The sequence below is a fragment of the Hyla sarda genome, chromosome 12 (genome assembly GCF_029499605.1).
Source record: "Hyla sarda isolate aHylSar1 chromosome 12, aHylSar1.hap1, whole genome shotgun sequence".
NCBI lineage: Eukaryota > Metazoa > Chordata > Amphibia > Anura > Hylidae > Hyla > Hyla sarda.
Window position 1 is genome coordinate 40561899 of NC_079200.1, and position 24663 is coordinate 40586561.

Sequence of the window (24663 nt, forward strand, 5' to 3'; positions counted from 1 at the left end):
CCTTTATTAAGGTTAACTGGAGGGAGACCAACATTATGGAACAATATATTAAAAGAGAGGATGTTTAAATATATCATTTATGTGCTTTTAGCTGGGAATAGCTAAATAGTATGGACTATATAATGCATTTGGAAAGTTGCATTATATAGTTGCTGCCTTGTGCTAAAATTACAAAAAATGTCGTCGTCGTCCCCCCATCATTCTAAACTCAATACCCCATAATAAACAAAGAGAAAACAGAATTTTAGAAATCTTTCAAAAAGGCAAAACTTAAATTATTTAATTGATATACAGTTGTGCTCAAAAGTTTGCATAACGTTAGAGAATCGGTAATATATGTAGCCTTAGATGTTATTTATAGATGAGCGAACAGAGGCCAGCAAACCCAGTCAGGAGACAGCATAGGGGTGGGTTTAAAAGGTTGATAAAACCCAATGCATTACGTTGCGACAGCCATCTTGGAGAGTATACTGAGAGAGTAGACAGTGCAGAGAAACTAATGATCCCAGAAAACCTTTATAAATACAATAGAAAGCAAGCTGAGCAAAGCATTGAGAAGTTAGGTGACCTCCTTTCACCTTATTTACTGTGTCTAGTTGGTGCACTACAGATCCCAGCAGTGTCACTCCTGAAGGAGCCCATAAAAACTAGTGCATTACTATTAGAAAGCAGTGGGCTGACCTGTATTTAAACATAAATTAACACTAATAAAGTTTATAGTGAACATGGAATATGCATTTTCAGGCCAAGTTGCCTTTTTTTTTTTTTCTGGGGTGGGATGTTATTAAAACATATAGGGGGAGATTTATTAAAACCTGTCCAGAGGAAAAGTTGCTGAGTTGCCCATAGAAACCAATCAGATCGCTTCTTTCATTTTGCAGAGGCCATATTAAAAATGAAATAAGCAATCTGACTGGATGCTGTGGGCAACTTTTCCTCTGGGCAGGTTTTGATAAATCTCCGGTGTTCCTACTTGTGTTTAACATAAATACGCATTTAGAAGCATTGACAGTGAAAGTTTCTCTTGACTACTTGATGAGTGCTTAGTTACCCCAAAACATAACAATAACCCCAAATCTTTTTCAATAAAGTCTTTTTTAAAGAGAGGTGGCAATAGTAGCTATGTGGGCATCCCCCATTTTCACAGGCTCAGCCCAGGTAACCGCAGCAGCCCGGTGCCTCCTTGCTCTGAACATGTCGCCTCCTCCTCTTCCTCACCATCTTCTAGGAGTTGAGTAGTTTCGTAGGATAAGGCCCTTGTGGACTGGCTGACTCCTCCTTGGTCATCTCAAGAGGTGGAAGTGTCTGACAATGACATTTAGCCAGGTGTCAGTGAATTTCTCATCTTCTACAGTTACATGGCGGTTTGAAATGTCCGTCCTAGATGGTCTGTTCCATCATCTGTCTTTGCTTCTCCCCATTAAGCAGTAGGATAGCATTAGCCACAAGGAGGCGTTGTCTAAGGACAATCAGCCTTTGAAGTTTGTTGCAGAGGTGAAAGCTGTGGCCAAGCGTAGCACTAGTGGGACTGGTGGAGGGGATACTGTTGAGTCATGGTGAATAGGGCTGCAACGATATCGATTAAATTTGATAAATGAAATTAACTATTTCAATAATCGATTAAACTGTAGTTAGGGGGTGTGGCATCGGACATTAGGGGAACGTGGCCTAGTAACTCGGTACTCCTACTACTTTTGCTATTTTTATTGCCTTTTAGCCCCTCAGTATTTTCCTTCTTCACCCCCCCTTACCCATCGATGCCTTTTTGACTTACTGCCAGCTTGCGCCATCTGCGGCTTACCTGCAGCACTGAGACCGCGGCCTGGAGTGTTGTCCGGAATTCAGTGCCACTTCCTTGGTGCCTCCGGTGACAAGAAACCTCTGGTCCCGAGATTGCGATATGACCCCCCCCCCCCCGGTTGGCCAGAAGCTGACAGATCTTCCTGGTGTAGGAGGACGTCCATCACTGAGGTCTGTGAACTGCTCCTTCTCCACTGCAGTGAGGCTCCTAGGTTAACCCTTCAGGTGCTGTCCCCTCACTTTTTTTCCACATTAACCCTTCAGTTTCTTTCCCTTTGCTCTTACCCTCTATTAACCCTTCAGGTTATGTCACCTCACTTTTCCCCCTTTAAACTCTTCACAATGCGGTCTCCACTTCCTCCTGTTAAAGAGTACTCTGGTGGAAAAAAATATATTCAAATCATCTGGTGTCAGAAATAATTTACAAATCTGTTTAACTTTCTATTTAAAATTCTTAACCTTACCGTACTTGTCAGCTGCTGTACACTACAGAGAAACTTGTGTAGTTCTTTTCAGTCTGACTACAGGGCTCTCTGCTGACACCTCTGTCCATGTCAGGAACTGTCCAGAGCAGGAGATGTTTGGACAGTTCCTGACATGGACAGAGGTGGCAGTGGAGAGCACTGTGGTCAGACTATGAAGAACTATGCATCTTTTTCTGTAGTTTACAGCAGCTGAAAAGTACTGGAAGGATGAAGATTTTTAAATAGAAGTAATTTACAAATCTAACTTTATGACATTGGTTGATTTTGAAAACCTTTGTTTTCCACCCGAGTACCGCTTTAACCCATCCCCGCTTTCCACACTCACGTGGCGTAGAGGGTGGCCCACTCCATGCAGTTGTGTGCAGCACAGTGCATACCACAGTAGATGCTTCTAGTGGTATATATGACCAGGGCAAATACATGTCCAACACACTGGGTCAACAGCTTGCAGAGCAAGGCTCCATGGTAGAAAATAGTAGTGACACCTCCACAGTTGCGCCGATCCAGTTCTACTTCTTGCCGCCGATAAATGCACAAACATCATGGCTGCCCTGCTTCTAGGTGGCTTGACACACTCTCCCTGTATTGCACATGTGCTAAATCTTGTCAGCAGTTTCTTGAACAATTGTGGCGGTGTCAGGGATGTGCTGGCTATGTGCAGGAAAGTTTTTTCATTCAGTTTAGCAGTTCTTTGCTTTTAACCCCTTAAGGACCGAGCATTTTTCCATTTTTGCACTTTCGTTTTTTCCTCCTTACCTTTTAAAAATCATAACTAGAGATGAGCGAACTAAAGACTGATGTCATTACAAAGTAGAATTCGTGGCGCAAAAAATAAGCCATCATATGGATTTTTAGGTGCAAAATTGAAAGGGTTATGATTAGAGATGAGCGAACTTACAGTAAATTCGATTCATCACGAACTTCTCGGCTCAGCAGTTGATTACTTATCCTGCATAAATGAGTTCAGCTTGCAGGTGCTCCGGTGGGCTGGAAAAGGTGGATACAGTCCTAGGAAAGAGTCTCCTAGGACTGTATCCACCTTTTCCAGCCCACGGGAGCACCTGAAAGCTGAACTAATTTCGGAGGCGGCGCTAGGTAGGCAGAGCAGCTCAGTTATTCTCCTATGCAGCAGCTGGCAGGTGTTCTTCCAGCCGGCCCACTCTTGTCTCCTGGCTCAAAGCAGCATGGATGTTTTCATCAGTTTAATATCTGCAGGGTCCCTTTCTAGGGACTGTATTGGGGGGCCGCTTTTTTTGCTACTGTCATCCTGTGGGTGACCTATTGACAAATTACATTGACTCAGTTGGGGGTATGCCTCTATACCTATTCTCTGCAGGGTTCTCAGTCTGTCAGGGAGCGTATGCGTAGCACCGTGGCAGGTTGTTCAGGGATTTCACGATCCCTTGGTAACTACCGGCGGCTATATTCGGTGACTTTTCTCCCCTGCCATTCATGTCCCTCGTGTCCACGGCCTCCCTACCTAGGCAAGACACTGGTGGCTCACGTGCAAGGGTTTTTGCATTCGTGGCAGACGCTAAGGACACTTGAGGTTCCTCCCCTGTCAGATCCGCCGGCTACCTATCAAGGTGGTGGTCTTGGCATGTCATACAATATGATTCCCCCTCCACAGGCTGCCACATCCGCTGCTAGTGCTCTGGATCCCCATGTCCAGTGCAAGGTCTCCATGGAGGTGTCCCTGCGTAGGCACGTATTGGACCTAATATGCCAGACAGTAGTCCCGCCTGTCGCTCATCTCACAGCTGCCGCGTCCACGGCTGGCATTCTGGTACCCCACTGCTGTGCGAGGTGTCTGAAGAAGTGAGTCGTTGTATACTATGGACCCATATCAATAGGTAACACAGTGGTCTGCGTGGATTCCTCTGCTGCCTGTCAGTCATCATACGGCTGATGTATCTGTGGCTGGAGTTCCGGTTCCCTACTACTGTGCGAGGTGTACGAAGAAGTGACCCAGCGGGGGTAACGGGATACATTCCACAGTTTCTCAGCCTCCCCCGATCTTCCAGGGGGGCGGTGATACTATCCATGGCTCCTAGGCCTCTCCTCCCTCCCACATGCGACAGAGGGGCACAGTAATTGCCTATCTGACTGTCCCCTTTTCACCAGCGCCTGGAGGTGTACATATTCAGCCGACTTGTCTGCATGGTCTCCGCTGACGTCAGTCTCCCCTCTCATGGCTGCTTTGGGCATGGTTAGGTTTCCCGTACCTCACTGCTGGTTAAGGAATCTGGATGAGGGTCCCAGTAGGTCCTCGGGACTGATGCCAGTAAGCCAGACTTTCATCTGCTGGGTCTCCTACACCACCAGGTCACCCTTTAGTTTGGCCGCACACAGATACCCCATTTTCTGTGGGTGGGTTTGAAGGTGTGACCCTGAGTGTTCTGGAATCCTATCCCAGTCAGCCAGACGGTTTTCTGCAGGGTTTACGACTATGTCGGGTCAATTGCCATACACTTCCCACACTGTGGATGGTAGTTCAGATAACCCACTGCCAAGGTGTATACAATGCATCACATACTGGTTCGCAGGGTTCCCTCCTTTACCAGGTCCCTCTTTACATGCCTGCCGCTCTCTCGACTGAAGGCTGTTAACCCACTTTCTGTGTGTGGTTCTGAATGCGGGACCCAGTGAGGCCATGATCCCTATGCCAGATAACCAAACTGTCTGCATGCTTTTCTAATCCGCCAGGTGACACACCCATTGTTGCTCCCGCGGCTTCAGTCCGGTGACTCATTTTCCATGTGAAGTTCCACAGTGTGTATCGGTGGGTTCGATGGACCTTTTTTATACCGGTCTATCAGTCTGTCTGCATGTTTCCTTTCCCACATACATGCTTCCTCTCTTGCGTCTGCAACAGCAGTCCTGGTGTGTGGCATCGACTTTCACAGCAACAGCAGCACTCTGTGTTCCCCTTTCTAAAGGTGCAACATTGGTCTGCAAGGGGCATGATTGTGACACGCCAGTGGGTGCTGAGCTGTTTTCCATACTGCCGGACTTTTGGATGTCTGCTGTTTCTTTTGTCTGCAGCCTTGGTACCCCACTACTGTCGTGCGGGAAACAATGTCTGTGTCCCTATGTATACTGGGCCTTTCGGTGAAGTGTGCCTCAGGCTTTCCTGTGATCTTATTGCCACAGGTCTATGGCGGTTTAACACATCTGTTCTGGCATGGGGCCTGATGGGGCGACAGTCAGTTCAGCCCTCCCCCCCCCCCCCCCAGCCTCCAAGGATCTGTCCTTCGTTCCTGTGCAGGGTGGTTCAGGCGCCGACTCTGTTGCCTTAGTCACGACCAGGATAGCTCCATTGTCGCCCATCTGGTCTAGGGTTTCACCACGTTGGGGTGTTCCTCTCAACACTTTGGTTGCTGTGTGTGTGGGTGTGTGTGCTTCTTACTTGCATTCGTAGTCACGTCTTTGTATCTTTTGCCCAGCACCAGTGTCCAGAATTCCGATCTCTTTAGGGACACAAATTGGCTCCTCCATACCTAGATATGTTGTTGCAGGGTTCTACGTCCACCTAGTACTTTGCCCCTTGCCTTCAGGCAGCATTTCCCTGCTCCTATAGTGCTTGTCGCACTTTGACTATCCCCCCTCACAAGGCCTATGGTATCGAGGAGCTTGACATGGTCAGTGCCTGAGTTTCATCACGACCGCCCTTAGTTTTCCCCTCCTCTATATTGGGGGGGTACCTGGCTGGGCCCTGTCTTTTGCTGAGAGCAATCAGCTGAGCTGTGCACTTTTGCAGCCTGGCTCTCTTGCTGTTTCTTGGTCATTACTGCTGCTTATGCAGACTTTGCATAAACTCCTCAAACAGAGGAGAATGCCATCATCTATGGCTCAGCGACAGCCGGTCTAGCACAGTCTGTTGTTTGGGTCCTGCCATTGCTCTCCTCCTCAATCGATGCAATCTCCCTGGAGGGGTGTGTTCATCCTTCCCTTGGTCAGTGTCAGTTACGCTACACTGACACTACAGTCCTCTGGGGTAACCTTCCCTTTTGTTTCCCCCTCCGTTCCCGTTCTGACGGGATGTTGCTTGGGAGTGCTTTGGTCCGTTCGGACAGCTGGGGCCCATGTCCGGTTAGTCTTTGTCTTGGACACTATCCTAGGCTACTGTGGCATGCCTTCTTTTCTGGATTGCCCCTCCTGGTTTTTTGGGCCTTAGTTATGGTTGAGGTCTTAGGCAGGTTAGCTCTCCAGCCCTGACTTCTCCACAATCCATTTTGTGGGGCAGTCTTTCTGTACCATACTTCTTGTCTCAACACAGAAGTTTGTTACCTGGAGCGTTTCGCGGACGTTGTGTTTACTTACTATACAGGTGTCCGCCTTCCAGGCGACTCGGGAACCTCCGATTCACATGTCGGCTGCTCCGGTGCATGTCCCTACTTTTGGTAGTGGGAGGTGATTGGGGAGTCTGTTTATGCAGCCTTGTCCATGACTCATCTATTGTCCATGACTCGAGGACAAGCCTGATGCTGCTGCAGGACTGGCTAGTGTCCCAGTAGGTATGGGGACGCCTAGTGGTGAGATTTTTAGGAGCTGTTTTCTTCATTAAATATTTTTTAAAAATGAACCATATTACAAAAGGTCTTTCATTTTCATCAGGAACAACATATAAAAATATATGGGATCTGACAGGGCCCATTTAACCTTTTTAAATTGCCATTTTAAAGGGGTTATCCAGTAATAGAAAAAACTGAGCTAATCTCTTCCTAAGGCTAAGTTTCCTCTTGGTTTTTTTCTGGCAGTTTTTGGAAAACTGTCACTGAGTTTTTGAGCCAAAGTCAGAAGTGGATCTATAAGGGAGAAGTATAAATCCTTCCTTCATATGTCCTTCTGACTTTGGCTCAAAAACTGCAGTGTCAGTTTTCCAAAAACTGGCAGAAAAAAAAAACAAGTGGAAACTTAACCTTAAACAGCACCACACCTGTCTGCAGGTTGGGTGTGGTTTTACAACTTGGTTCCATTCACTTCAATGGAATTGAGCTGCAAAACCACAATTCTGAGGCGATGCTGTTTTTAATTAAATCAGCCCTGTTTTTCTAATCCTGGAAAATCCCCTTCAACCTTTTGTGTGTCTCGAACAAGACCAAATGTTCAAGGGTATGAAAACTTGTGGTTAGGGCCATTTGGGTTATTTTTGTATCATTATGATAAAAAGGAGTTGCACTACTTTTGTTATTTATAGGGGTACCCCGGTGAAAAACTAAACTATAATTTTATTTTATTTTTTTAAATCAACTGGTGCCAGAAAGTTAAACAGATGTGTAAATTACTTTTAATTAAAAATCTTAACCCTTCCAGTACTTATCAGCTGCTCTATGCTCCACAGGAAGTTCTCTTCTTTTTGAATTTCTTTTCTGTCTGACCACAGTGCTCTCTGCTGACACCTCTGTCCATGTCAGGAACTGTCATGAGCAGGAGCAAATCCCCATAGCAAACCTATCCTGCTCTGGACAATTCCTGACGTGGACAGAGGTGTCAGCAGAGAGCACTGTGGTCAGACAGAAAGAAAATTCAAAAAGAAAAGAACTTCCTGTGGAGCATACAACAGCTAAGTACTGGAAGGATTAAGACTTTTTTTAATAGAAGTAATTTACAAATCTGTTTTCTTGCTTTCTGGTGCTAGTTGATTAAAAAAAAAAAAAATTTCACCCTAGTACCCCTTTAATCATCAATCTACTTTAGCCTCCACGCTCCCTCAGCTTGCTGCACATGCACCCAAAAGAAAAGCGAGCAAGCTGAGGGAGATTTATAAACATGAGTTGGGAGGAGAGAGGAAGAAGCAGCAATGACTTTAGCGTGCTCTTGGGGACCGGAGGATATTGCATGTGCACCAAGCCTGGTCATTTAGGCTGCATTCACACCATGTTTTTTCAATACACTTCCCTTACACGTTTTCAATGTGAAAACCGTACAGAACCATATTGAAAACCGTATGCATTGACTCTCCATTGAAAACCGTATGCCAAAAGATGCATCAGTTTTGCGTCTTGTAAGTTTTTTTTCCTTTTTTTTCCCCTTTTTTTCCCCCCCCGTACCCAAAACCATAGCCTACCACGGTTTTTGGTCCGAGTGAAAAACCTTATTAAACCGTATACTTTTTTTTTTTTTTTTTTTTTAAACATGGGAGCCAATGGGAACCGTACAGAACCGTATGTGCATACAGTTCCATCTGGTTTGCACCATACAGTTTTTGACTTTGCACAGTATTTTTTTTTTTTTCTTGGAATTTCAATCAAAGTGAAACTTTATAATGGAGTGAAAAGTTAAAAACATATACGTTTTTTTCTTTAAAAAAAAACAGATGCAACCGGTCATAATTTTTCAAACCATATACGGTTTTTAATTGTACGGGTTCAAATTTGTACACACTTTTTGATACAGTTTAGTCCGGTTTTGAGGAATCAGTTTTTCATCAAAAACCTGATACGGGAACTGTTACAAAAACTGGTGTGAATGCGGCCTTACATAAATTTTATAAAAAGAATAACTGGCAAATGTAGCCACAGATGGACATGTGAGAAGTATCATTTTAGTCAGTCTCATCCGCACTACAAGCTTGTACCAACAGGTTAGTGCAGGTAACACTGATGACAGATGTCCTTTTTAATAAATGGTTTTATATGACCACTATCAGCAGCCCTCCAGCAGCCTGGCATAGAATGCGGGTGCTGCACGGAGATCCCTGGGGGTACCAGCAGCGGGGCCCACGCCATCAGACCTCTTATTCCTTTCCTTTGGATAGGGATACGGGCTGACAATTTCATTGTCTTTACAGTTTTTTGTTTCTAAAAAAAAAAGGCACAAGCAGGATTTATTTGCGCCTTTTTTGCGCCTTTTGGTTTACACATTTCTGCTGATTTGAGTTGCAATCCACTGATTTTGGCAATACACGTGATATGGAAGGGTTTTATCAACTGCGCTTGTTTGTAAAAAGGCGTAGAGACACTGAAAAGTCTCTAAAACTACACCAGCCCAGACTTAGCTTAGCTTTTTGGTGTATGTGAAGAGAGAAATTTCCGAAAATGTGACCTGCACAAAATGTATTAACTGCATTAACTGACCATTTAATAAATTTGGCGCTCCTACACATGACCAGCACCCAAAAACAAAGTGTAGAAAAATGTTTCACTTACACCTACAATGATAAATGCCGGCCAAGATGTCTATGGCCGGAATACCCCTTTAATCCTGACCAGTATCCCTTTTTTTAAATGCAAAATTAAAGTTTTCAATAATTTGTCAAAAATCTCTAAAATTCTGTTGTCGCATTCTCATTATACACTATTGGGTGCAGATTGATGGCGGGAAATCTTGATATTTTTTTCTTATTTTAGCACAAGTCTTTAACATAACAAAATGCGAAAAAGTGAAAGGGGCTGAGGGCTTTGAGAACCCATTGTGTATATACTCAATTTGTGAGGCTTGTACATTGTCCGTGGTCAGAGTTTATACATCAGAAATCTACTTGCATCGTCTTAAAAACATAACTAACTTTTGGGGCTGGGCGGTATACCGGTTCATACCGAATACCAACATTTTTGTGCTGCACGATATGAATTTTTCCCCATACCGCAATAATGGTTTGTCCCCTCCCCCTCAGGAATGAATGAATTATCAGCCCAGCGCTGTCCCCACATCGGGGAACTACTCACATATCACCCTCCAGCGCTATTCTGCTCCCCCCCCCCCCCACCCCCAAATCATGTAACCCGCCAGCGCTGTTCTTCTCCCACCCCCCCCCCCCCCCCAAATCAGCCCAGCGGGGTACTACTCACATTTCACCCGCAAGCACTGCCCTCCTCCTCTTTGTTGCGGGCCACCGGCGCTGGAACTCTATACTGTATGCCAGTGGTCTCCAACCTGCGGACCTCCAGTTGTTGCAAAACTACAACTCCCAGCATGCTCGGACAGCCGTCGGCTGTCCGGGCATGCTGGGAGTTGTAGTTTTGCAACAGCTGGAGGTCCGCAGGTTGGAGACCACTGCTGTACGCTGTATCCATTTGCCTGGGCTGCAAAAGATGAACAAATTAAACTTTAACTTACGTATGTCGGCCTCACGCTGGGGACGGGAACGTCTGAGAGCTGTCAGCCTATCACCGGCCGGAGCAATCTTACATGACAGTGGGCTCAGCCTATCACTGGCCGGGGCGGGACATCGCTGCGGCGGGTGATAGGCTGACGGCTCTCAGCGTGAGGCCGACGGAGGTAAGTTAAAGTTTAATTTGTTCATCTTTTGCAGCCCGGGCATAGGGATACAGCGTACAGCAGTGGTCTCAAACCTGCGCACCTCCAGCTGTTGCAAAACTACAACTCCTAGCATGCCCGGAAAGCCGTTGGCTGTGCTGGCATGCTGGGAGTTGTAGTTTTGCAACATCCGGAGGTTCGCAGGTTGGAGACCACTGACGTACAGTATAGAGTTCCAGCGCCGGTGGCCCGCAACAAAGAGGAGGAGGGCAGTGCTTGTGGGTGACATATGTGAGTAGTACCCCGCTGGGCTGATAATTTATTGGGGGGGAGCAGAACAGCGCTGGCGGGTAACATGATTTGAGGGTGAAAGAAATACCGTTATATACCGTGGAACAGCCATAAGTTTAAAAAATACCGTAATGCACATTTTTGGTCATACCGCCCAGCTCAAGTTTACAATATTCATAGAGATATAAGATGACAAATATGACATTACCTTTTTTTCCGTTTTTGCATTTCTAGAATATTTCTTATATCACTGTAACGTAAGCAGAATTCTTAGAAATTCAAATAGAGAAAACAGACATGGTCGCACATTTACAACATGCACAATGATCTAATGCTTCTCAGCAACCTTTATTAAACTAACAAGTCGTTAGTGTACTTTATGATCATGAAGTGCAAGCCCGATAGCCACGTCATGGCCACCTGTAGGTAGTGAGTCCCTAACACAAAATGGCGTAGCACTGAGCAACACCAGTGCCCATAGGGGGAACGACCCACTGGCAGAGCAGCCCCAACGCCACTCAAGCCAGTCCCAGTGCCGCGCCACCCCACAGACACAGCGCCGCAGAAGCAATGGACGCCGCACAGCACCACACCAGTTTGAACAAGGTATTAAAGCTCACTTACCATGTGCTCCCAGTCAGAGACTGGGAGGCTGCTAGAAAGAAGAGGGCTATATGCAGCTTCCTGCTAATTTTCTCTATTTGAATAATTCTTATTATTTGGAACAGGGTATTCTGTGAATTACTGTAACTAGACAGTCGATATTACAACCTCGGTCGACTTGTATTCTTCTTTCTACGGAGCTGTGTAAGGGCTAACTTTTTAGTTGGCGAGTGATGTGTAATTTTTATTGCAACCACTTTTGCAGAGTATTAATGTTTGTTGTTTTTTTATCACACTTTATTCCATTTTTTTTTCTGGTGTATGATGTGACCAAAAATCTGCAATATTGTAATTTTAATTTGACAAAGGGGGGTCAGAAATGTGATCCTGCACACTGCGATACCAAATATGTTTAGGAAGTTTAAAAAAACAAATAACAAATAGGAAAAGGGGGGTGATTTAAATTTTTATGCGGGGGGGGGGGTGTTCTATCAATTGCAAAACCATGGCATGCACAGACCTAGCTAGGTCCTTGGGCTGCCCTGAAAAGCTATTGGACCACCAGGTATACATACTGAAACTGTCTAAATGTTGAACATTGGAAAAAATGTATACCTGCAGCTGTATACCTGCCAGGTATGACACGGACCTGGCCTCAGAGCCCCCTGCTATACTCGCTCACGTCATGGATTGAAAAGGGCTTATTTAATCTCTTGGATTTCTACCTTCTTTGTTGGCTGTACATTTTATAAAAACTATCAATGAACTCTGCATATGGCTTGATTATTCTTATGTTTCTGTTGTCACACGTACCATATTGTAGTTGCTAAATCAAAAACACTGGTAAATCTATGGACTGGTCCTCCATGATGTAGATTTCCAATACATCCAGCTTTTGTGTGAAGTACATTGACGCATCTGAGATGTTCAATTCTCCTGCTGCATCTACCAGCCTGATTGTTTCCTAGTCCTGATGACTTATTTGGCTACACTCCATATCCAATAGCTCTCGGCCCAGATCCAAACAACCTTTCAGTCACTGGCTACTGAGGTTTACTTCCAGAAATAGTATTTTATCAGTAATCCAACCCCCTGCAGCATCCTGTGTGCTGGGGGCCTGTGACTTGGAAGCTTCCATTCTGCATAGTGACCTATGTGACTTTGCTTTTATAGTGTGGCACTAATACATGTGTTGTAACGCATAGGATTTTTTTATTTTTTATAACAGAGAAACTGAGTTCACACACTGCTTACCGGTAAGAATTTTTAGTTGATAAGTTTAAAACTTGATTACATTAACTATATTTTATATGCATGATTAAGGTGCTTAAAGGAGAACTCCGTAAAAAAAAAAATTGTCCCCCATATTGCCGGCAGTAAAAAAAAATAAAGATGTACATACCTTCCTCCGCTCCCCCGGGGCCTCCGGTAACCGGCTCCGCTCTCCGCCACGATCCTCTTCCTGGTGGTCGGAGAGTCTTACTGCGCTCAGCCAATCACCAGCCGCAGTTAAGTCCCGATTCGGCCGGCGATAGGCTGAGCGACAGTGTGACTTTTTCGGCCCCGACAGCAGGTGCCGGTGTAGTGAAGAATTTTGTGTCCTGAAGCGTTCTTGCACTGTCTCTCAGCCTATCGCCGGCCGAGTCGGACTTCGCTGGGGCTGGTGATTGGCTGAGCGTAGTATGATTCTCCGACCACATGCAAACAGGAACCGGAGCCGGTTACCGGTGGCCCGGGGGGAGCGGAGGAAGGTATGTACATCTTAATTTTTTTACTGCCGGCAGTACGGGCCACAATTTTTATATTCCAGAGTTCTCCTTTAAATGATGACATGCAAAACACAACAAAAGTAGTGCACAGAGGATAAAGTGCAGCTGGCTATAAAATATAATAGATCACAGTGGGTGAATACCCTATCACATGCTGCTCTTAATTAACCATTAGTGTACCGACTCAAAATAAAGCTCATCATTGTTTAATACAGAGATCCCCATAACCTCAGTCAATATCATGTGTAATTACGAACAGTCTGAACGGCCACTACTGTGACCTGATTTTAAATATGGAAACAATTCTGACCCATAGTAGGGAACAGCCAGTGCACTCCTCCGACCTTGATGCCAGTGCCTCATTTTCCAAAATAAAAGTAGAAGCTTTTCCCATGTTTTGCACAAAAATGTATTTTTTACAGGCCTCTTTAAAAATAAAAGCGAATAGTAGCTATAGGCGACTGAACCACTTTTCCTCTCCACAAGTTTTGATCTCCCCCCTATATCCACAGCTGACCCACTATCAAGGCTTCTGCTCACATCTTCATAAAAGCAAATTAGGTTGGTTTGACAACTTCTATCCTTAGTAAACTCATGCTGGCTATCACTTATAATACTATTCCCCCCCCATACACACACACACACACACCCCAATGTATTCCTGTATGCAGTCTAGGGCTGAAAAAACTAATTGATAGGCAACTAATTGATTATAAAAAAAATAAACTTTTTATAATCTCTTGATAAATTAGTGGATTAGATGGTCAGCCTATTTCTAAAGTTCACATATAGTTAGTGATAATCGCTATGTACAGTATATGTGCAACTGTGGTCCTCGGCAGCCTGTTTAGTAAAGAGGGGGCCCAGCACACACCATCTACTTCTTTCTGCAGCTATGGGGAGTCCCCAGTTCTTAGGCTCAACTATAGGGAGAAGATGCGAGCGGAAAATTGTGTGCTGTACCCCTCTTCACTAAATGGGCTGAGGGGGCAACGTAAGATGGACAGCCAGGGAATGTGCTACCCTTCCTGTCTGGCCACAGGTAAGAAACCGGGACGGGGGGTATAACCCTTACAAGGTAAAAAAAATAAAAAATTATTAGAAGTATTTAAATATAATAAAAAGCTACTCCTCTCTAGCTCAGCATTAAGCCGACCCCACAAACACTCCTAACAGACAATGCGTCCCCTGCCTAAAAGACGACCTTCAGTCCGATCCCCCTCCCCTCACAAATTATCTTTTCCACCACATGGTTATTTTTATCTGATTAGATTATTAATCGAAACAAACTAGTTGGCCAACTAATTGATTATGAAAATATTTGTTAGTTCTAATGTAGTCCCTTTTTCTGAACCCTTCAAACAATTTTCCCACAATGGACGTTAAGCTTACTGGTCTATATTTACCTGGGGAAGACCTACAGCACTTGTTTTTTTTTGTTTTTTTTTGAGAAGATACCACATTTTCCTTGCACCGGTCCCTCGGCACAATACCAGTCACCAGAGAATCTCTAAATACTTTTAACAAGGGCAAAGAAATAACTGAACCCTTGGGTGTAATCTTTCTGGACAATGGAGCTTTGCTTACATTCACTTTATTTAATCCCTTGCCACAAAATGCCGTTTATAAACAGCGCTGCAGCACGGCAGGTTCTGAGCTCGCATCATACCTGCCTGGCCCCGGCTACTATCCTGCTGCTGGTTGTCTGAAGGGGAAGGAGGGAGGCTGTAGAGAATTGTTCCCATGATCTCTCTCGGCCAGAGCGAGCACAGAGATGGGGGAAGCAAGCTTGGGAACATGATAAAGGACATATTCTGCGCTGGTTGTCTGAAGGGGAAGCAGGGAGAGGGAGGCTGTAGAGAATTGTTCCCCTGATCTGTCTGCTCTGACAGCTGCCAGAGCGAGCACAGAGATCGGGAAAAGGGCAAAGCAGAGTACGTGAGTGGAGTGGTTGTAGAGAACTGTATCCGGGCAGCAAGGGAAAAGCCTGGGGAAAAGCAGAGTACATGAGTGGAGTAGTATGGGGCAGGTGTGTGCACCTCAGCCAATCACAGTGCCTGTGCTGACATTTCTATCAGCTGTTCAGGACACAGTTCTCTTCAAGAAACAGAATTCTTCATTACACCGGCATTACCTCTTTAGGGGGAAACCTGCTGCGAATTACGCTACCATTCATTTGAATGGGTCCGCGGACAGTCTGCAAATCTGACACTATTGCAGACTCTGTGGACCCATTTAAATCGATCAGGATTCCCGCAGCGGGAAACCTACTGCTAGTAATAGCGTGTGAACACACAATTAGTGAAAGTGAAAGCTTCCCGGCAGCTCAGTTCGGCTGATCAGGACCACAGCAAGGAAAGAGCGGTGTCCCGATCAGCTAGGACGCATGAGGAGGGTCCCTTACCTGCCTCTTACGCATCTGATCGACGAACGACTGCTCTGCGCCTGAGATCCAGGCAGGAGCAGTCAAGCAGCGATACCACTGGTCAATGCTATGCAATGGCATAGCATTGAACAGTGTAAGAGGTCAGTGTAATGCATGTTTTAGTCCCCTATGGGGGCTATAACATTGCAAAACAAAAAAGTTAATAAAGAGGATTTAACCCCTCCCCTAATAAAAGTTTGAATCGCACCCCTTTTCCCATAAAAAACTGTAAATAAAAATAAACATGTGGTATTGCCGCGTGCGTAAATGTCCGAACTATAAAAATATATCCCTAATTAAACCGCACGTTCAATGGCGTACGAGCAAAAAAAAATCCTAAGTCCAAGATAGCATATTTTTGGTCACTTTTTATACCATTAAAAAATTTATAAAAAGCAATCAAAAAGTCCTATCAAAACAAAAAGGGTACTGAAAAAAACTTCACATCATGGTGCAAAAAATTAGCACTCATACTGCCCCCTATGCGGAAAAATAAGTTATAGGGGTCAGAAGATGACAATTTTAAATGTATTAATTTTCGTGCATGTAGTTATGATTTTTTTCCAGAAGTCCGACAAAATCAAACCTATATAAGTAGGGTATCATTTTAATTGCATGAACCTACAGAATAAAGATAAGGTGTCCTTTTTACCGAAAAATTTACTGCGTAGAAACTGAAGCACACAAGTTACAAAATGGTATTTTTTTTTTCTTCAATTTTGTCGTACAATGATTACATTTTTAAAAAAATTTTTTTTTTTTTTTTTTTTTTCGCCGTAGATTTTTGGGTTATTACAAAGTAGAATTGGTGGTGCAAAAAAAAGCCCTCATATGGATTTTTAGGTGCAAAATTGAAGGGGTTATGATTTTTAAAAGGGAAGAAGGAAAGAACAAAAGTCCAAAAAACAGAAAAATGCTATGTCCTTAAGGGGTTAATTTACCTTGGACCATATCTACATTAAGCCAGTGCAGTGCATTACATGTTACCAGCACTGGCTCCTCCCTCTTGATATATACAGAACTAAAGTACCCATTCAGTAGCGTTGCCTTCTTTTGCTTGCTTTGGCCACCTGCCTTCATTGTGAATTCTTGCTGCTTTTATTACAGCAAGAATTAGAGCGCTAAACCGCTGGGATTTACCTCCTGCATCTTTCATCCTCTGCTCTGGTGATCCTGTCGGCTGGTAACTGGGTGTTGGGACATCTGCCCGAGTACATGTACTTGTGCAAATGTCAAGTATCGAAACCGTTATCGGGACATCCCTAGTTTTCATGCAGTTAAATTCCTAACCAGTGTTGCATTGTTAGAAATGACCAGATACAACAAAGCATCACTTCTTGTTGGGTCCTTTACAAACTGGCCCAGTTCAGTGCTGGAAAAGCTTGTTCTTGAATGGTGGTACACCGATGAGTAGTCTGAGAGACTTCTATTGTGAACAAAAAAATTCTATTAAGAGGTTAAAGTATTACATTTTATCCACTAATTAAGAACCATGGACGTGTATACACGTCCAATGGCCCTTAACCGGGTATGATGCGGGCTCCTAACTCGAGCCCGCGTCATACCGCCCTGCCCCCAGCTGATTCCTGCAGCTGGGGGCCGATGTTAATAGCCGACATGCGGCGATCGCCGCGAGCGGCTATTAACCCTTTAGATCGCCGCTGTCAAAGTTGACAGCGGCGTCTAAAGGTGCCTGTATTCAGTCCCTGGTGGTCCAGTGGGGTGGATCACCCCCCCCCCCCCGGGGGGGCGATCCACTGCTGAGGTAGCCTGAGGGCTTACCTCTCCTTCCACGGTGGCTCCGGCTCTCTGAATGATACAGCCTGGCAGGGCCAGGCTTTATCATTCGAGCGCAGAGCACACTGATCACTATGGTTCTATACAACCATAGTGATCTGTATGAGGAATCTAATGATTCCTCCTAAAAGTCCCCTAAGGGGACTAAAAGTGTAAACTTTTTTTAACCTTTTTTTTTTTTTTCAACACACACACATTAACCCCTTCCTTATCAACATTAACCCCTTCCATCAACTGATACTGTACCTAACCCTGACATTTCCATCTCGGTATGTGGTACTACCATAACTCCCGGGCAGCAGGCTCGCTGTCTTGGAGTTATACTTGACTCTGATCTGTCTTTCACTCCCCATATTCAGTCTCTTTCACGTTCTTGTCACCTGCATCTCAAAAACATTTCCAGAATCCGCCCGTTTCTCACTACTGAAACTGCTAAAACTCTATTGCTTTGATTCACTCCCGCCTCTACTACTGTAACTCTTTACTAATAGGCCTTCCTTTCTCCAAACTCCCTCCTCTCAAGTCCATCCTTAATGCCGCAGCCAGACTCATCTTCCTCTCCAGCCGCTACACCGACGCCTCCTCCCTGTGCCAGTCACTACACTGGTTACCAATTCAGTCCAGAATACAGTACAAAATCCTCAGTCTCCCACACAAAGCCCTCCACAGTGCTGCACCTCCCTACATCTCCTCTCTCATCTCCGTCTACCATCCTACCCGTTCTCTCCGATCTGCTAATGATCTCACACTAACATCTTCTATAATCCGAACTTCTCACTCCCGTCTCCAAGACTTCACTCGTGCTGCACCGGTTCTCTGGAATGCTATCCCTCAGACTCAACAACAACATCCATAGTTTCAAATGTGGCCTAAAAACACATCTCTTCAGACAGGCCTATAACAGTCTCTAATAGGCCTCAACATATCCCCAACATATCCCCAACATATCCCCAACATATCCCCAACATATCCCCAACATATCCCCAACATATCCCCAACATATCCCCAACATATCCCCAGCATATCCCCAGCATATCCCCAACATATCCCCAGCATATCCCCAACATATCCTCAGCATATCCCCAACATATCCTCAGCATATCCCCACACCTCTTGTTTGAATAGTTATTGTGTAATATTATGTCTGATACTTGTCTTTGTACCCCCTAATTGTAAGCGCTCCGGAGTCTGTAGGCGCTATATAAATAAAATTAAGTTTAAATCGCCCCCCTTTTCCCAAATTCCATATAAATATAATAAAAATAAACACGTGGTATCACCGTGTGCGTAAATGTCCAAACTATAAAAATATATCATTAATTAAACCGCACGGTTAATGGCGTACGTGCAAAAAAAATTCCAAAGGCCAAAATAGCGTATTTTTGGTCACTTTTTATATCATGAAAAAATGAATAAAAAGCGATCAAAAAGTGCAATCAATACAAAAATGGTACCGATAAAAACTTCAGATCACGTCGCAAAAGATTAGCCCTCGTACCGCCCCATACGCAGAAAAATAGTTATAGGGGTCAGAAGATGACAATTTTAAAGGTATACATTTTTCTGCATGTAGTTATGATTTTTTCCAGAAGTGCGACAAAATCAAACCTATATAAGTAGGGTATCATTTTAACCGTATGGACCTACAGAATGAAGAGAAGGTGTCATTTTTACCGAAAAATGTACTACGTAGAAACGGAAGCCCCCAAAAGTTACAAAATGCCATTTTTTTCTTCAATTTTGTTGCACAATTATTTTTTCCCGTTTCGCCGTAGATTTTTGGCTAAAATGACTGATGTCTCTGCAAAGTAGAATTGGTGGCGCAAAAAATAAGCCATCATATGGATTTTTAGGTGCAAAATTGAAGTGGTTATGATTTTTAAAAGGTGAGGAGGAAAAAATGAAAGTGCAAAAATGGAAAAACCTGTGGTCCTTAAGGGGTTAAACATAAAAACTTTAATAGTTTTTTTTTTTTTATATTTTACAGGTTTAAACCCCATGAAGAGCAAAGTAAAAGTGACGCCCCACTGCAAAGTTTCCGGGGACTTTTACTAAAAGAAGAGGGATGCTTGGAGATGGGTAACAGACAAGGTGAATTTGAAGAACAATTTGTGGACCACAATGTAGAACTTCCTACAGTAGAGCACATCCTAGAGAGCCAACATGTAACTGAAGATGCAATATGTCCCATGGAGAAAAACAATGTGGCTCTAGTGGAAAATATGTTGAAGGATACGGTAGTAGAAGACACTGAATGTTTACCCGAGAATCTACTTGTAGAAGACCAAGAACCCCAATGTTCTGTGAGTACTGTAAATGCTTTGGTGCAGTGTGATCTACCCTTAGAAGATACCTGTGAGGAGGCTTCCCATGTGGGTCTTGTTACTGAGGTCTCCTGGTACACAGAGGACACGGGGCTGACCTCAGTTTACACTGTCCAGTCACTTGTTATACCCCCAGTTCATGTCCTTGATCAACATCCAGAGCTCTCCATGGAGCACGCAGCCATACAGCCACCAATATTCCTCAGTGCCCTAGGAGATCCCCTTCATTCATTGGCACAGGAGGGCTTTAGTGGATCATCTAATGGACCAGTACACGGAGATCTTATTACCACTGCACATATAGAACCACAAGGCGAAAATGCTGATCTCCACCAATCAAAAGAATCACTTGCTCATGAGCCCCAGGTTACGCCAAATGCTGGAGTATATGCTGAACCCTCTCCAAAGCCGGTTACTGAAAGTAAATACACATTGCATCCTCTGGGTACTGCAGGAGCAGAGGTGCCAGAAGAGGAGTCTGCAGTTAATCACCACCAACATGTGCTGCTGGTTTCCACGCAAAATAATCTGTTTGCAAATTCTCCATGTAAATTACACAAAGAACAAAGTAACAATTTATCCCAAGACCAATCAATGCTGGCAACTTGGCATCCAGCTGCAGATGGTCATGTCTCTGTCACACCAAGTACAGCACCTTTGGGTGAGTTGGTTGATGCACTAGACACAGAGTCAGTAGTGCCTAATACAGACTGTTGTGGAGGTAAACGAAAGCACTGCTTGTCTCCATGTCACCCTCCAGCAAAAAGACAGCCATTACATTGTCCGCCTGTACCTATGTGGGTGTTTCACCAGCTTCCCAGTTCTATGAACCAGCCAGCAATCCCTTTGTTTAGTGACAGGATAGATAGAGATAGCCGTAATAAAGCAGCTGAGGGTGAAGGTGCTCCTCCAACACTCTGCTTTAACCCCCAGCTGGCACAGTATGAAGCCTCTTCAGAATCTGACTGGGATTCCCAACTTGTGTCTCAGCACTACAATAATACCTCTCATACTTCCCATTTTGGAGAGCTAACAACTGCCCAGGTCAGTCTGGATGAGAGCTGGTATGGGAAACGGCTCTGCTCTGTGTTGGCTCATGAGCAAACTTTGGGGTCTACCAGCACTACACAGACTGTAACCCTGTCACATACAACGTATGACCTTTATCTTAGTGGGGTGGCTTCTTGAAGGGGCCCTGGAAAACAAGCTAATAACTGATAATCATCCTCTGGATTGCTGACAGCTACCTGTTTATCATTTCTGCATTGTTCATTTTCCTGTATATTTATTTGTCCATTACACTAGATCTCTATGTATTGGTAAATCCCCCCCCCCCCCTTGCTCCTTCCGGGAGAGATGAGCTAGTGAGCCCTCGGCTTCTGCCCACAGCTATTAAGAGCAGCTTAATGACTCTTAATGGCATAGAGAAGTTCTAGCTGGAGTTTAATGCCAAACCTTCTGATCCTGCCAAGAACTGAGACTCTTGAGGCAAATCTTATACCTACAAAGCCTGGATCTGGATCTGATAAATGTTCAGATATAAAACCCAAGGTAGCTGCCTTGCTGGCGCATACTATAACAGGTCCTGATAAATGTTTTCATATATGTGGCAAGATACTATTGATCTCTAGGTAAAGTGTCCCTTTTAATATAGTCAAGAGGCTTTTTATTAGGTTAGGCAGGTTGCCTTAATTCATTTTAAATCAGATGAGGGTGGCTAAGTATTAAGCTATATTCAAAGGCATCAGATTGAGTGTTCTAGAGTGTCCTATTCCTCTGAATGTGGCTTATAGAAATCAATATGCAAAAACAACCCCACTCAGATAAAGAGAATTAGGTTTTTAGACTAAAAAATATGCCATGTGTGAATTTACCTTTAAGTGTTAGGAGACCCATGACTGCCCCTCGTGCTTAGATATCATTTTCAGTGGCCTGGAGCATTTGTTTTTCAGACTTATGAGGAAAGAGACTTTATTTTGGAAGACTTGGTTGACCACAAAGACTCTTTCTATACTTGTTCGGCCAACAGTTATTCCTCCTTGGAAAGCAATGTGTTTTTAATGGAGGGGAAAAGATGCTATCAGACTTTAACAAAAAGTTTAGGTGTTAGAAGTTTATGCCTGATCTTGCTTCCCCCCAACAGACTGTCTAAACCCCCCCCCCCCCCAATACACACAGAAGATGTCCCGGTTCTGCTTGGCACTTTGGCCTGACTTTGCTCAGTTCTATAGAACCATACATATAACAACAATCTACAATTTATACATTTGAAGCCAACCCAAATATTGTAGGAGCAAATTTATAAAAACCAGGAGCTCCATTTTGTTCACTATAAATTAGGGGTAGATGGGTTACTACAGGGGGCAGATAGACTATTTCAGGAGCTTTATAATTTATTGTCCATAGTAGACGTTCATTCACACACTACACGTATGACTTACATGAGGCGTGATCTTTAGGCTACTGATAATTAGACAGGGCCATTGGAAATACATTGTCAGAAGGTTTGTTTACATGTGTGAACGGTACACAGCTTTTTAATATTTGAGTATTTTTTGTTCCCTGGATGGCAGTATTTTCTACTTTCTTGTATGTTCCTGTTATATGTATGTAAATGGTATAATCCTACCTCTAATGTGAAGTTGTTAAAGATTTTTTTTATTTTTATAAAAATAAAAACATGTTTGTTTTTCTTTACTGCTTTTTTAAAGATTGTTCTTTACCAGCAGTAGAAACAGTGTAGGCCAGTAGTCTTCAACCTGTGGACCTCCCAGATGTTGTTAAACTACAATTCCCAGCATGTCTCGCAACATCTCAAGGTCCGCAGGTTGAAGACCACTGGTATAGGCAGTACTTTGACTCAAAATTGGAATTAAGTCTCTAAGGTTAATCAAGTGGCAGCTGCAGGCCAAAGAAATACATTAGGTTGTATGCAATCTTGTGGACTGCAGCTGTTACCCAACAGTTTAAAATTCAGCAGTGCTATAAAGAATTGCAGTGTAGCCCTATCCTGAAGGGGTTATCTCAAGGTTAAGATCTATCGAATATAGGGTGGATAGGTGATAAGTATCGGATCAGTGGGGGTCCCACCACTGGGGCCCCCAGCATTTGCGAGAACAGGAATCCCGGCTGCTGCTTCATTGACACGCTATGGGGCTGCTAAAGATAGAGTACACTGATTGGCTATCTTAAGCAGTCCCTAATTTGGGAATGGAGCAGAGGACAAACATTCATGCTACCACTACAGTCACTTGTGGGACAAAGGAACCCCATTCTAGTGACTGAGGGGCATCCCAGTTCAGTCAGACCAGTTCAGACCTGCACTGCCAGGGGGGTTTACTTTAGACCAGAATAAAAGAGCCAATCTTGGTAAATCACTACCAACCCCCCCATCCTATATTTTACCAAACAGGTTGTGGTTAATTTTTATCAGCTAAATGCTAAAGGATATTTATTTTCTACCTGCCTCTCTGCTTAAGGGTGCGTTCACACTACGGAATTCCCGCGGAACTGTGAACTTAACATTAGTGTGAATGGGTCTCCCCGAGACCCGTTCTCACTGCGGAATTTCCGCTGAAATTGTTCTGCGCAGAGAAAGAACATGTTCATTCTTTGCGCGGATTCCGCGAGCCCTGCATAGCCGTCAATGGTGACAGCTCAGTGCCCCGTGGCCCTAGCGCTGAAGTAACTCCGGCGGCCGCCAGACGGAATTCAGCGAGTGGAGATTCCGCAATGTGAACGCACCCTTACATATCAGCCCTGATATGATTGACCACTGAGTATTACCAAGTTTTTAATTCATTACAACAATGATAGAATAATGACATGCAACAGGCAGGTGAAAACCCTATAGTTTTTTTTTAAATCTCCTATATAACATGCTTGGATCGATGGAGTATGCATATTTATGGAGAGGGTCTCCTAGTCACCACCTGCCACTGCTTATCTACTCAGCTAACAAAGTATCTTAATGCCTAATACATATTTGTTTGCAGAAATTTGTGGGGGCCACTGGCAATCTGTTATTTATGGGCAGGTTAAAATACCAAAAATATATGTGGGATCATGGAGTTCCTGATAGAGAACAATGCCCAGGTGTGATTCCCTTGCACAGTCTATTGACATTCCTCTATTGTGGGTATAGTATAAACATGACATTCTTTCCCTGCTCCTACATTGTCTGTCTGTCATTTTGGCAAAAAGTATTGAAATGTCACATGAACTTTTTGTTCTTAGTTTTTGATGGTTTTCTTCCAAGATGCGCCCACCATCCCAATAGGCTTGTACGATAACTTCCCGCTAAATCGCTTCTTTATACATTTTATTTTCTTGCTCATTGTTGATGAATAAAGCTTGTTTTCAGATTTAGCAGATGTATTATGTGCAGACTAAAAAGACGCCCCCCCACATCCCTACCAACAACCTACTCCTACATTTAGTTGTATTTGAACTATTCTAAAGTGTTTAGGAGAAAGCTGTATTTAAACCTTGTTACTTATGGAGTTGGTGAATTATCCCTTTACGATGTTCCTGTGTGAAATATCTGCTTGTATGCCCATCAGCTGCCAACAACATTGGTATCACATCCACATAAGATTTGGTATGTAGTATGGCATTGGGATCTGTTGTGGGTTATGAGTGCCACTGCTTCATACGTACTCATTGATGATTGACAGAGTTCTGCACAATAATTGGGAGTATATCAATAGCACTTGGCAGGGCGGCAGCTAATGAAAATGCTGGACTCAACTCTGGCAGTGCCAGGTGTTTGCTGCATGCTTTATAACTACTGTACATATTGGCACATATAGGCTATCCTTAAAAGGTTTCTTCAGGAGTGGAAGATGTACCAATTGTAAGCAAGCAAAAGTTCCAAAAAGAACAGAAACCGTATCCTCAATCATCAATTCCCATAAACATAAAACAGATTACTTACATGTGACAGTACTTCAGTGATCTATGTAATA

At 44.0% G+C, this 24663-nt stretch overlaps 1 protein-coding gene across 2 annotated transcripts in view; it reads left to right on the forward strand.

The window, feature by feature from the left end:
* DBF4B (DBF4 zinc finger B) overlaps window positions 1-22365 on the forward strand; it is a 67873-nt gene extending 45508 nt beyond the window's left edge. For both annotated transcript variants that reach the window (XM_056548334.1, XM_056548333.1), the window contains exon 13: window positions 19360-22365. In XM_056548334.1, coding sequence (XP_056404309.1) covers window positions 19360-20884 — 1525 coding nt within the window. In that variant the 3' untranslated portion in view covers window positions 20885-22365. The remainder of the gene's footprint in view (window positions 1-19359) is intronic.
* The last annotated feature ends 2298 nt before the right edge of the window (window positions 22366-24663 follow it).